The following is a 14,332-nucleotide window of genomic DNA, read 5'->3' on the forward strand; positions in this document are numbered from 1 at the left end:
TATAGTTTATGCTGACAGACTTCAAGTATCTTAAGAAATTAAAAAAATCAATCACATGGAAAGTTATATAGTACATGCAATCAGGCAGTGGCTTGTCAACTCCAGGTTTGGTTAAACTGAGGTTTAGTTGCTTTGGTTTTCTTATTCCACTGGGCATTTGATAGCCAAGGGTTAGCAGTTATTATAAAAGCCCCCAAATCATACTGTGTCTCTAAGAGTCAAACAACTAATTGCACACGTGACTGTGAGTTCAGTGGGTAAAACAGATGCATTGTTTCTCTCTGTAAGCAGTTCTTCACAAATCAAATACGGAACAGCACCCTCTCAAATGCAGAGGAAGAACCTGCTATAGCAGGTTGATGCACAGAACAAAAATCAGAAGCTGCGAGCTCAAGAGAACCAAAGAGCAGATACAACAAGTGCATTCCATGTTGTTAGATTTGAGGGAGCAACAAACACCTGTGCACTCAACTTAACTTCGGTACTTTTAAATGGAGAAAAGTATGAATCTACTGAAACCAACCTAAAGGCTGCTGACTCAATACATTGGGAAAAATCAGGATGCTTTTCTAGCCCCTCAAATTAAAGGGCAGCCCCTGACAAGTAGACTTCAACGATGGGATGGGGAACAAACCTACCTTCAACCCAACTCAAATCCTTCAGGGACTAGTTCTACACTGCATTTTATTTGTGCAACCTTTAGACAGGCTATAAAGTCTCACCAACAGCTGTACCAAACCAGTATAGATTTGACTTGCAAATACTTTCTTACTGAAAGTGATGCTTCTTGTTTACCTATTCAAGCCAGATAGAGAAGACTGTATAAAACTTAATTACCTAAATTGCTAGAACAGGATTCGCAGGTAACACCTCAGTTGCAGACCTAAAAAAAGCCTGCACTATTACACTAAATTTATACTGAGGAGTTAGAAGGATTGGGATTAACTCATTTTAATGGTGCAGAGCCAGCCCGAGCAGCCTGTGTGGTTCGTGCATCTCTAGGTGGCAGTAGTTGCTCAGATTTTGAGATACCATAAGATGCTTATCTCAAATTTAGCAACCAGTATTCCTCCCATCCTCCTAGAATTGCCTTTCCTAATGTGAAATGTGACCCCCTCCCCCATTTCTTCATAATTTATAGTAGTCTGTAGCTGAGTCACAAGGATTTCTGCATTTTCCTAACCAAGTACACAAGAAAAGAAGTGAACTGCCAAAGGATTGAGGTAATTTATAGCGTAAAGCATCGAGAGCTTTAGTCGATCAAAGGACTCAGAGAAACAAATATAAGAACAATCATGCCTTCTGTTCTCTACAAATGCCACGGCCAGAAATAACTGTCCTAATTAACTGGTTTCAGAAAATGACTTCTCTGAAAAATACAATATTCTTACCGAGGAAACTATACAACTGCCACAGCCTTACAGCAGCTGTCACCAGGGCATGAAAAATCACTGATGGAAGTTTCCTTTTGCTTTCTCCGGTTGTCCACGGTACTCATCTTCAGACAGCTGTATCCACTCATGATGGCTAAATTACGCTGTAAGGGGACATTCTGCTACCACTAGGACCAGTGTCACCAAGAACCACAATCACACCGGGTCAGTGTTTTCACAGCTAACACTCTGTTCACTGGTTATAAAGGGTAGAAACTTTGCCTGAGACGAGGTTGGCTTTTTGTTGCTAAGACTCTTCCTGTTCAGTGTGGTCCATGGTGTTCCCAGTATTTCAGACTGCTCCATGTTCGTGGTTGCTGTTGGGTGTAGCAGTTGGACCCCACCACTCTACAAGTTCTTGATAATTAGGTCCTGAATGTTGAAAAGGAGGAAAGGCTGAGCCTGACCCTACAGATCACCTACACCTTATGCATATGACTGTCCTGTTCCACATGGACAACTCCTGGAAACAGTGCTCCCCACTGGGCTGCTCAGAGCCTGGAATTGGTAACATGTAAGCTTAAGGGACCACAGCAGAGTTGTCTGTATGCACTGCACAGCAAAATCTATTATTTATTGTTTGAATTACAAGAGCACTCACAAGTCCTTGTCAGGTACCAGGAAGAGAAGACAGGCAAGACTGTCTCTGTCTCAAAGAACCCGCAGTCAAAGATAAGACTGAATAATAGGTATGGATAAGGAAAGGAAACAGTAGGATTTGTGAGTTGACAGACAGCACAGCCTACCAGCCCCATCCCAACACATGAAGCCATTCACTCTATACACACCTGTGCTGCTTCCTAATGGTGTATCACAGCAAACAGGAGTTGTTACACACAGCACCTTCCCAGCTGCAGCTGAAGACAGTAAGTTATTGAGTTAACACTTCATTTCAGCAACACACAAAAATAGCTTGGCTTCAGTGCCTTTTGAAAGCTTCCTTTTAAAGGGTGTTTACAGCTAAGCATTACCAAGAATGCCAGTGTATGAACTGATCTAAGAAATGATTGAGAGTTTCCCAATTAAGCAGCATTTCAGCTATTTAGGAGGAACCAAGTGCTCGCAACATATGCTTGAAAACAGGTCAAGACAAGTCAGCAATTAACCTATTAAAAGCACATATCCTTTTCTAGTGGAGCCTCCACCAATTCACACAATGCCTAACGTGAGATTTCTAGTGTAGGCACAGGGCACATTCTTAGAACAACTTTTCAGCCTTTTATACAAACCAGGAAGGCAGGTATGGGACGTACTTTCTTTTTTTTTTACTAGGATCACACTTACTACACAAGTCACTCAGTAGAGCGAATTGTTTCTCATGTTCATGCAGTGCTTGCCCATAGGAGGGTTGAGAGGCTCTCCTACTTTCAAGTTACCTGTGACCTGTCCCGCACCCCTCCGGAGAATCATCTTCTGAGCAAAACACACAGCTTCTTGTGTTTTCCTGACAGCAACAGTAACAGTTGCATAAAGTGCTACAGGTACTGCAAGGACTTTTAACTGCAGCTACTTTCAGCCTCAGCACTGTCACTTCGCTTTTAAGCAAAGCACAGAACCTTATACATTCTTTCCCTATATTCTTTCACATGTTAGCGAGTCTTTAAAATCCTTTGCGTCTGTGCACTGCATTTTGTAGTATTCCAGCACACTGTAGTACTCCCATAGCACCACTGTTACAACATAATGCCTTGGTGCTTAAAAGCATGCTGCTTGAAATTAAACTTTTTTCAGTTTAGTCCTACTCCCTGCAAGATAAAAGTCCTTTCCCATTTTCCTCCACCATTATATCTGCATTATTCGGATAAAAAATGTTCTTCATCTTTCTGACCTGGTTTACCCTGATTTCACAGCCATATAACAACAGGATGTACCCTGCAGCTCCGGAAAGCAGAGAGCACTGGCAACATGAACAGAAGGCACACTGCTTACATATGGGTTTTCCCAGCCGAGGTTCAGTGAAGCTGAACATTAAGTGATAGTACTACAGCAGAAAATTGTTGTGAATTACAGAGACCAGCAGAAAGGCTCCCGTATCTACTCGCGTTAAGTAAACAGCTGAAACATCTACCAGCTCCTTTAAGGTATTTTAGAGTTAAAACAGAGCCACTGCCTTACCCTGAGACCAAGGTGAGGGACAGCACTCGCTCCTGTAGAACATCACTGTTTGTCTTCCCCCTCTCCCCAGGTGTGTTTACACAGCCAGTGCGGCCGCTCCGCACACAGGAAGCCGTGGTGTCCCCCCTGACAGCTGCTACCTCCTCTCGTGTGCCAAACCACAGGATTCGCATAGAGCCAAGAGCGTCCCCTCTGCCTGTGTTGTCTTCTACACCTAGACTAATTCTGGGCCATCGCTGGGCTCAAGTTTTCACCCAAAGGCTTGCAGGCAGCGCTCCGGCTCTGCAAGCGGAGCCATTGACTCACACCAAGGCACTACCCGGCACAAAAGAGCAGGACGATACGACGACCTGCTCACTCGGGACAGCCACCCATGCGCAAACAGAGCAAACCCTTCACTTCTGCACAACCAGCCACTCAAAACTGGTGATGTGAGAGTTCCTCCCACCCACGAGCAGGTGGCTCATTACCCAGCCCTCTGCTCGTATCTACAGACAACCAAGGAAATTCATTTTAAGTACTTATCACCATGAATTAAAGATTACAGAAATACTGGCTGAAAAAAAAATGTATTGCCAGGATAGATTCTTTGCATTCATTATAACTGTGTTACTAGAAACATAAATAAGTAATGACTATTGATCTTGCATAACCTCAGAACAGCAAACTACAATAAACTGAGAGGAAAAGGACATATCTTAACTGGAATGTACAAACCAAGACACCAACAGCACCTCTTAAAAATAAACAAGCAAAGCCAGCGCGGCTCACAGCTGTAACACCTCACGCTTTTAATTCTAGTAAAAAAAAAAATCACCGGGACAGCACGAGGTTTCCAAAGTATTAACTACACATTCGCCAACCAAATTTACCATTTAACCCGTTTGCTTCTGGCTGAAGGAGTGTCTGACACCCCGATACGAATCCACAGCCCCGCCGCTCCCCTTCCCGGGCACCTCCAGCCGCTCAGGCCGCCGGGCTCCCGCCCTGCGCCGCCTGCCCGCCCTTCCTTCCTTCCCTGCCCGCGGGCTTCCCGCGCCCGGCGGACGGGGGAAGCGGGAGAGGCAGAGGACACGGCGCCCATGGCACCGGATCCCGGTGAGGGTGCCCGGCGTGCTTCACATTCCAGCGACGGTCCAGCTTCAACAAGTGCATCGCGCCCCTCCCTGACGGCACCGGGGCGGCGCCCGGACCCGGCCCTGCCCGCAGCCCGGCTCCTCCGCGGCCGGGCCGGGCCGAGCCCCGCCGCCGCTCCCGCCGCGGGCGGAGGGGAGGAGGGAGCGAGGGACGGAGGGAAGGAGGGAGCGAGGGACGGAGGGAAGGAGGGAGCGAGGGACGGAGGGAAGGAGGGAAGGAGCGAGGGAAGGAGGGAGCGAGGAGGGGGCCGGGGCCCCGCCGCGCGCCCGCCGCCAGGGGGCGCCCCCCGCCGCCCCAGGGCCGCGCGCCGCGCCCCGCGCGGGGCTCTCGCGCCGCCGTCGGGGAAGCGCCGGCGGGTCCCGCGCGCCGCCCGCAGCGCGCGCCCGGCCGGGAACGGCCCCGGGAACGGCCCCGGGAACAGCTCCGGGAACAGCTCCGGGAACGGCCCCGGGAACGGCCCCGCCGGGCCGGCAGGTGCGGGAACAAAGGGGTCGGGGCTGCCCCGGGCACCCCCCACCCCCCGGCGCCCTTCCCGCTCCCCGACGCGTCTCCCCGGCCAGCGCCCGCCCAGCCCCGCAGTCACCCGCACCTCCCGAGCCCCGGCCCCTCCAAGTTTCCTGGCGGGGCGCCGCGTACCTTGTCGTCCACACAAAGCCTGTCCGGGTCCCCTCCGGGAAGTCACATCCTCTCCCGGGCGCCCAGTCCCACCGGCCACCTCCCGCCGCCTCGGCAACACAGGCGGCGTCTCAAGTGTCTCATCAAAGCTTTATGAGGGGCGGGAGGGCAGCGGAGCCGGATCCCCCACTCCCGCCGCCCAACCGGAGCCTCCCGGCCCAGCCCCGCCGCCTCCTCCTCGCCGAGCGGCTTCGCCCCCGGCCAGCGGCTGCGGCGGCCGCAGGCACCGCGCTGCCCCGCTTAGAGCCTCCGCACCGCCTCCCGGCCCCGCCACCGCCCCCGCCCCGCCCGCCCGGCCCCGCTCCGCTCCCCTCCGCTCCCCTCCGCTCCGCTCCGCTCCCCCGGCGCCCCCCGAGCGGGGCGGGGGGGTGTCTGTTCGCCCGCCAGCGGCGGGATATTGGTTTACTCCGCCGGGTATTAAGCAAGCCCGATCCATTTAAATATCGCTCCCGCGCTGACCTCTCCGTAGTTCGCCTATTAAGAATGCAATCAAGATAATAACAGGCATTGCTTATTAATGAGCGCCCCAGGTAACGTTACACCGGTGACTTTCTGCAGGCGCGCAGCGGGCGCTCGAGTCCCGGCGGCCCCGAGGCGGCTCTGCCCGGACCGGCACCGGCACCGGCACCGGGATGGGCCGGGGACGACACCGGCAGCGGGGCCGCCCGTCGCGCCAGCGCCCGCCGGCGGAGACAGGGGCGGGCGCGGAGCTCGTGGATCTCGGGCGAAACGCCCTGCTCGGCTCTGCCCCGCCGTCCGCGGGGTGCATTCCGTACCCCCTGTCAAAAATCTGTCTGGCCGTTTCCCCCTTCTGCCCGTGCAGCACATACAGTAAATTATTGATAGTGGAAATTGCATGGTGGAGGCAATAATGGCATCCCCTGATTGAGTAGCTCCATTTGATCTTGGTAAAGACAGAGAGATGGCACGATCCCTGGCTGGGCCGGCTGCGGCGAGTGGCAGCGCACGCGTGTGGCTGGCGGGGCACAGTAGCTTGTGCCACATCCCACGGCACAGCCAGCCGTGGGACAGGCACTGACTGCACCCCCTGCCCGGCTTGGGCTGTGGTGGCCCCACCTCTGTCCTTCCCTGTCCCCTCACTGGTAAAACTGGAAGCGGTTGATTTTCAGAAGAAGATATCCCAACTCCTTTATGAATCGGTTAAGACACGTATGTTTTTGCACCTCAAGCCTGACTGCCATCTAATTGCAATTAATGCCAAAGGCCCAGTCACTCCAGCACACTTCTGGCCATTTATTGATACCAGGAGAAATGTGTGAAACTCATTGCTGCCCTCAGACAGTCTGACTGCTTGTGTGCTTTTGCTATGAAACACCTGCATTGATTAGATTGGTAAAGTAATAAAATAACCAAGGCGTTTGAAATTCAAGTACACCTAACACTTTCCATATAAACCAGCTTTTAATATATACTAAGGGAAAGATTCCTGGTGGTTAACAACCCTTGCAGCTTTAAGAGCTTCTCTAAAAATCGTGTTTAAGTACCACATTACCATCTTTCTTGCACTTGGGGGTTTGGTTTCACGTGTTTGAACTAAAAGTGTCACTGAGCTAGAAGACAGTTCTACCTCTTTAGTCTCGGTGTTTTCCAGTCAAAATCTACTCAATTTACAAGAAAGGAGACAAATTTTCAAAGTAAGTCCTCACTAACAGCCTGGGCCTGAGGAATCACACTCAGCCCTTGCTGGCTGATAGTCACTAATAGAGGTAGCACTTCAGGCCAAGTCCTGCTCTGCTATTTCTGTATTATTAAAATTCTGCCATTAGGAATGCATCAGCCATTCCTTTTCCCACTCTAATACACTGATAAAACCTTATATCTCTCAGTGATAATGTTGTGTGGATGTTCGAGACCTATTTCAAACATGGTATTGTAACTGGCACTTGCTAAGTTGACATGTGCATTTCATTTACCTGTTTTAGACTTCTCTCCACAATACCATTCCGCTTTCCAGGTGTGACTGTATTAGTGTGGGTGCCTGATTTCACCAAGGCAGCATGTTTTCAGCAGCCTTTTTGTACAGTGATAAGAGCACAATTTCAATATTCTGTGTTCATAAGATGATGCCTGCAGATATTTGGACGATCCACCAGTCAAGTTTAACAGCAGCAGCAGAGGCTACTTTAATCAGCTGTAATGTAATACATTACACACGTGTTATTCCTGGAGGAAGGACTCTTCTCCTGGTACACTAGACATGCAGATGAGCAGCAGCGAATATCATGCTTTAGAAACACTTAAGCATCTTCTGGCCCGTTCTCAGGAGCGAAGGAGAAGGCATATACTCTGAAAAAGTCTGCTTGCAATCAAAACAAGTTTTTAATTTTGGAAAGGAAGTGTGTTACGGACCGCCTGACAAGTCCTCACTCTGTGGTACACGCTTTCAGCTCAGCTCTGCTAAGAACGTGAGAACCATTAATTCCAGGCAACCATGAAATTCCAATTTTGCTCTGCTACAAACATGCTGCCTTTTGCGCCGGTGTACGGATTTTCCCGGGGAAGAGGTGTGGTCAGAGAGCTGCTGTATCTTGCTGGTATAATCAGCCCTTTGGGGATTATTACCAGCCAGTGCTTGATTACTGAGAAAATGAAAAAAGTAGTGTAAATAATTACCTGTTTGGATTTTTAAATGCACATGCAGGCTGGGCTTCATATGTTTCAATCGGACCCTGACTTCAAGGAGAATTTTTTATGAATGAATCCCAAAAAATTTGGCCTACAAAGTATTAGTTTGTGAAGCAACTGATAGTCATCACATGGAGACACTGCCCTGGTTGGAGCTCCACTCCTTTGTCCATAAGATGTACTATAAATGTGGAGGTTACATAAACCCTCACCATGGAAATTGTGGGATACACAGGATGCAAAGATCAGACAGCCTGATGTTTACTTGGTAGCCCCAGAAAGAGTTCTCTCTTGTCGCGTCTGACAGAGATGTCTTCAGCCTGTCTCAAGAGCAGCTATGTTTTTCCCATTTGGATTGTACAGATGTCAGAAGTGAGTGGCACTCGAAAGGAAAGTCACACCACAGGCTGCATGAGGAAGAAATGGGCAGGCCAGGCCCTTTTCCAGTGATTTCAGATAATTCAGTGTATGGAGCCTCTTGGTGTTATTGCCACAATATGCCCACCTTACAGCATTTACTTGTGTAAACCGAGTGTTTTTTTCTGTACCTGACTTTTGAAAATTATTAGTTTTGTATACACAAATCACACTTCACCCTTTTCCATACAACAACAGGGAAAGAGCATGAGTTGTCAATCAACATAATGTTGATTTATCCCTGCAGTAATATCAGATTGCTTGCAGGAGGGTAAGATCATTGCTTTTTGCTGAATTCAATTTAAACTGCAGCATAGGCACTAATGATGCTGTAGATACTATAAAGAAGAAAGCAGAAGCACGCACATCTGGTTTCTGTCTCAGTGGAGGTTATGCATTATAGTGATTGATGTACAAGGTCCAAATTTACTGATAAACTAATTATATGATAAAGTAGTTTGTGGGGCTCTTAAATTCCCCCATTGCAATTGTAAGAGAAGCAATAAAAAAAGTCAATACTTGAAAAGAGTAACATTCTTAAAAGGTCCATAGTTAGTCGATAGGTAACTGGTGATTCAGTCTCCCCCCCCCAAATGTGTCTTTACACTCCCATTTTATTCACGTAGTATCTTGACCTGTTTTTGAATGAGAAAAAGGTCAAGAAGCTACAATTTGGACTGCTCCTCACTCAGCTATCAGGAAATATAAACTAATCCTGATTACAGAAGGGACAATGCTGTTGATGTACTTGGGTTTTGACGCTAGAAGGTTTTTTTCTATTAAAAATTTTAATTGGCTGAGGTCAGTTCTTATATCATTACAAGCATTTTAAGTTTAATTATATTTATTCATGTTTCCTAGTTACCTTTATTTGCTATTTTTTCACATTAAAGGGCTGGAAAGTTCATGGAAATAAACTTTTCCAACTCAACTAATGCTAAAAATTGCAATGGATTATGTACACAACTGGGAGTTGCAGGCATGGTGCATTTATAAGAAGATGACTGGGCTGTGATGCCACTCTCTGATGATTCAGGAATCACAGCACACACAAGAGAGCCCCTCATGCTCCCCATTAACATCAGTGACACTAGAAAACCCTCAGCATCTTTGAGGACCAAACCCAAATTCTGCTCAAATTTGTAAAATCTTTGTAATCATACAGGCTGTGACTGAGAGGACGAGAGAAGGATGGTGGGGATCACTTCCCCAGCCCACCCCTTGCACCCAGGGGTTGGCCAAGCTACAGTCACAGGCTCTCCTGGGCACCAGTGCTGTGTGGTAACGCCCTGGGGTTGGTGGCACTGGATCTCACAACCTCATGTCCAGCTTGCAAAGAGTTGCTGTGGTTCTGGTCTGCAAGCAGCTTGCTTGGTTACTGGAGTATACTCTGTGCCTTAAATAGCACAGGGTACTTGCTCTTAATTTTGAGTTTAATTTCGCTTTCAGTGAACAACATCTGTCAAGAGGCCTTTCAGCCTCATTTTAGCAGGGAAAGTATTATGTGAAACAGTGAAGACAGGAATACAAATCCAAAGATCTTTCATTAGACATAGTTTGTAGGCTGCATGTGCACAGGATAAAGCAGGGAAACCTACCCTTTCAATCACAGGCAGCACAACCACAACATTTTTCCTCAAGAAAATACCACCTAATAGCTCAGAATCGTCACCCTCCAGCTACAGCAAAAGTGATTTTAAAACTCTAACAAAGAATTAAAATAATTGGTCTCTTCTCATGTCTGCTAGAGGTATGCCAGCTTTCCATCACATGGTGGGATCTGTACCCTGGATCTTGTTCCATGCCTTCTAGTCAGGGATTTTAGCATGCTTTATGGGCAGGAAACTGCTTCTCTGACAGCTCTGTGGTAGGTGCAGATTAGTTTTTTGCAAACGAGGAAATACATGTGTCTATTATACATAAATTTATTAAGCTGCTCATGAACATACTTGTTAGCTGAGCACACCCCTTCTGGGTTTGTTCCTGGCCACTGCTCATATAGTTGTCTCTATTGGCATCAAGTGTCATAGAAATGGAATATATGTGTCATCTGTGACAATTACCACATGCATCGAATGATGCACACACACACCCACACCCACACAAGAAAATCCTCCCCATCCCAGCCTCTAGGCTTCCCTTTTGGGGTTTTGCATGAACTCCATGCACTGCTTGGACAGTGGGAGTCCTAAACCACATAGGAAATCCCTCTTCCCTGTGCAGAAGGGCTGGGGGAAGCCAGGAGGACAATTCACCCTTCGTCCTGACCACCTGGTCCTGTGGCCAGTGTTGAGCTGTGCCAGGCTGGCCCCACACTGAGGGGTAGAGGGCAGCTGTCGAGGATGGTGGCACAGTCAAAAAGGTGAAAACAGGGAAAAAAATTAAGAAGAGAACGAACACAGCCCAGCGGCAGCATTAAGAGTTGGGTTTATCATGCCCTGATGCTTTAGCACTCACTAAAACTGGCTGTTCATCTCCTGAGTGTCTCTGCCTTACTGCTGTTGTTTTGGAGGCATGTTTAATAACCCAGTACCTGAGCAAAGAGCAAAGTATCTGGGTTGTGTCTGAGAGTATCCAGTGTACTGGGTGTCTGGCGAACGGTGCCTGAGCCCTTCCCCACCCACCCCTGACCTTCCTGCTAACAGCCCAGCCATGGCTCCACTGCAGCAGGCAGCAAGGAGGGCATGGAACAACAACAGAAATGCAGACTCTGAGGAAGCTGCAGACATGGGAAGGGAAAAAGAAAATCCCCTCTTCTCCAAAGACGTTGTGTGTGATTCCTTGGGATGGGGGAAACCTGAGCCGAGTGTGGAAAGATTAGATGGCTGGAGATGCACTCCTGTGACGAATCAGGCCATTGGAGCTCTATGATTAAAGAAGATCAGAAAACTGTTGGTGCACTTGTGGGTGAAAGGTGTTGGGATTGACTCATCTCTCCTTTCCTCTAAGTATTCTGTGGGTTTCAATTAGATGCAATACAGTGGATTATTTTTAATATTTAAAGGGATCAGATTCCAGAGGGTTCATAAACTTAGACAGGCAGCTTGTCGGAGTAGGTATATGCCTTACCAAACCCTCTTTAGTGCATAACTGTGGAGAGCATATTTTGGGTACGTACTAAAACTAAGCAAGCCCCCAGATCCCAGGTCTACAGCCCTGTGAATGCTCTTTTGTAGTTTATTTCTCTTTAGGCAACTAAAATCTCCTCAGACATCAAGCTCAAGCGCTCCATTCGCCAGGTGCGGCAGCTCAGCGATATTGCCCGGAGGGTGATGGGTGATAAGAGATCTAAAGCAAACAGTCAGGGAGGGGAGGTGGAGGATGGATGGCGTTGGGTGCTGGGGGCTGGAAGCTGTCCTGGGGTGCCCACCACCCACAGGACCCTGCTCTGGCCAGGAGCTGGAGGGAGGGATCCTCCTTGGGCATGCGGAGATCCTTGGGAATGAAAAGCATGTGTAAACATTAAATAGTTCTTCTGGCTCTACTGCCCTGCACGACTTTCATATTAAGGCATTTTACGCTGCCCTTAGTTGTCTACATCTTCCCAAAGAGGTTAAGGTGCTTTGGCTCAGTCCCTCTTTAAAGCACAGCCACGTCAATACTTTTAACAAGCCGATGTGTTTAAAGATGAATTCAGGGTATTTTTTCTTTAAATAGGGTACCAAGCTATTTCACCTAAGAAACAACCCTGGAGTTCAAAACATTTTCTGCGTTAACCACCTAAAGCATTGAAGAGAGAAGTATTTGAGGAATGGTAGATATTTTTGTTAATTGCTAACTAAAATTATCAGCGCAGCAGTAAAAATTAAAGATAGTCCTCAAAATGAAATCCAGACCACATTATGTTCTCCTCCTCCAGTTACTGTGACTTGCGGCTCAAGAAACAAGTACCGGATTAGTCACGTTAAAGCAAAAAATTTCCCCTGACTAGAACGTTTCGTTTGCACGGTGCCTTTTCTGTTTATTGAGCACTCGGGATTGTTAATCTTTCAGTAATTTAATGACTGGAACCATGTTGTGTGTAAATGTTACTACATTCCACTTCGGAGATTAATAGGCAGCCACGTGTCTGTCCGGCAGTTTTCACTTGTCCAGATAAAAGGGATGGTCTGTTTATCCCCGGCAGAGGAGCGCCCGGGCGGCATGTGAGCACTGACAGCAGCAAGAGACACCACTGGGGCATGTGTGAGCTAATACACAGCAAAAGATGCCAACAAAGAGGGTGCCGTCCCCACTTCCTCTTTCCTTTCCCTGTAGCACCCAGCCCCAAGGAGTGGGAATGGCACAGGGGCCTTTATCCCTCTGAGCTGGCCAGACGAAATTATTTCATTGACTTGCATGGCAGAATTGCCTTAAATAGTAGCTGGTATCAGTCTAGCTGTATTTTTGAGTACTCCAATTAAAATATTATTTTCCTCCTCACGAGTAAGGCATGGGGGTAATTGGATGCGTAGCTGGTTCTCTCTCTGCAGCACGTGACGTGCTCAGACTATCATTTATAGATGCAGAGAGATGGGAACAAGACACAGGGCGGATGTACGGCTACTCTGGAATTCAAAAATCCTGAAATATCGATTCAGAAAATCAATACAAATTTTAAGCTATTTTAAAATAACTTTCCTCACGTTCTACACCATTTCTCAAATGGGAAAACGTATCGATTTCTCTGCCCCAAGCCTGCACAAGGACGGGGTGGCTCTTGAGGTGTGGTGGTGGGGCAGGAGCATCCAGCAGTGGAGACACGGCCACCACCACAAAACCTGTGCGAACATAACCTTAAGCAGGAGGAAAGCAGTCCCGCATTTGACATGCTCAAAGCCCCTTTATTTTTAGGGTTGGATACAACTCAAAGACTACTCAAGTAAAATACACCCCTGGCTTTTAGGGGGTGTATTTAGTGGGGCCTTTCTTGGTGGTTCAGGACTCGTGCCATTGGAGTATAAATTCGTAAACAACGTTATCTACATTTATTTTCTGGACACTGTTTATTTTGCATGTAGTTTATACATCTGAAACGTAAATGCTTACAAGGGAGTGGCAGCTTTAAACACCTCTTTGTATCATTAGTTAGCCTGCTTAATCTGCTATAATTTATTGCAACTTGCAGTTGTACTCATGGTGCCTTTACTTATTTGAATATAAACACCTCTCAAGTCAGCAGGAATGCAAAGTTTTTAAATCAGAAGGGAGCTGAGTGCTAGATTTTCAGCAAGGACTTTGCAGCAAGGCATTAAAACCCTTATTTTAGACTTTTGTTGCATTTCTGTTTGATGCTTTACCCTGCTACGTGCTCCGAGCAGAATCATTTTCCCTTCCAGGCATGTATAGCTTCTACCCCATTGGTTTCTTAATTTGGGTTAGATCCCGTAATATGAAAAATATACTCTGATATTGCACCTAGAGCACATTGATGAGGCCTAAAGAGCTCTTCTGTGATGGGAATTAAGATCAAAAAGGATGTGGAATTTAAATATTCAACATTTCTTCTTGGATATGAAACAGAAAAATTGTTTAGATGCAAAAGTCATTGCGACAGAATATGTTACTTAGGCTCTAAGACCATATTAGGATAAAATGGCTTTTTTATATAGGAATTGCACTGAGAGAAACTCCTTCATATGGAAATTATGACATTTTGTCTATTGCTTCTTACTACAAATGTTTAAAGGATCTGTTAAAAATATTCTTTTAAGAAGTCGTATCAAGATAAAAGAAAGTAAATAAGAACCAACACAATTTTCAGTCTTATTTCTGATTAGCTTCTTAATTTAGACCCCGTTAACTGCCAGAAAATTTCACCAGCTACCAGAGCTGGGGAAGCATAACTGACTACATAGTTTATTTTGCAGTTTGGGTTTGCTGTGCTTTTGTCAGGCCCTCACCCTTGCAGTGAATGAACGTTGTGCTAA

General features: G+C 47.2%; 1 protein-coding gene across 9 annotated transcripts in view; it reads right to left on the bottom strand.

Moving 5' to 3' along the window:
- BDNF (brain derived neurotrophic factor) overlaps window positions 1-14,332 on the bottom strand; it is a 37,959-nt gene that overhangs the window by 13,463 nt on the left and 10,164 nt on the right. Inside the window, exons 1-2 of one of the 9 annotated variants that reach the window (XM_051776865.1) lie at window positions 3,549-3,614; window positions 2,222-2,290 (exon numbers count right to left, since the gene is read on the bottom strand). The exons of 3 other annotated variants lie outside the window; for them this stretch is intronic. Coding sequence is in view for 1 of the 6 variants with exons in the window: in XM_051776861.1 (XP_051632821.1) it covers window positions 4,421-4,423 (3 nt within the window). In the remaining 5 variants the exon portion in view is untranslated. Of the gene's footprint in view, window positions 1-1,391; window positions 1,736-2,221; window positions 2,291-3,548; window positions 3,615-4,420; window positions 4,610-5,321; window positions 5,611-5,819; window positions 5,904-14,332 lie in introns of those variants that run through there. 5 more of the 9 variants (XM_051776867.1, XM_051776862.1, XM_051776871.1 and 2 more) reach the window with 5 other exon arrangements.

This window comes from Manacus candei, unplaced genomic scaffold, assembly GCF_025592945.1.
Source record: "Manacus candei isolate 608988 ecotype Guabito, Panama unplaced genomic scaffold, ASM2559294v1 h1tg000009l, whole genome shotgun sequence".
NCBI lineage: Eukaryota > Metazoa > Chordata > Aves > Passeriformes > Pipridae > Manacus > Manacus candei.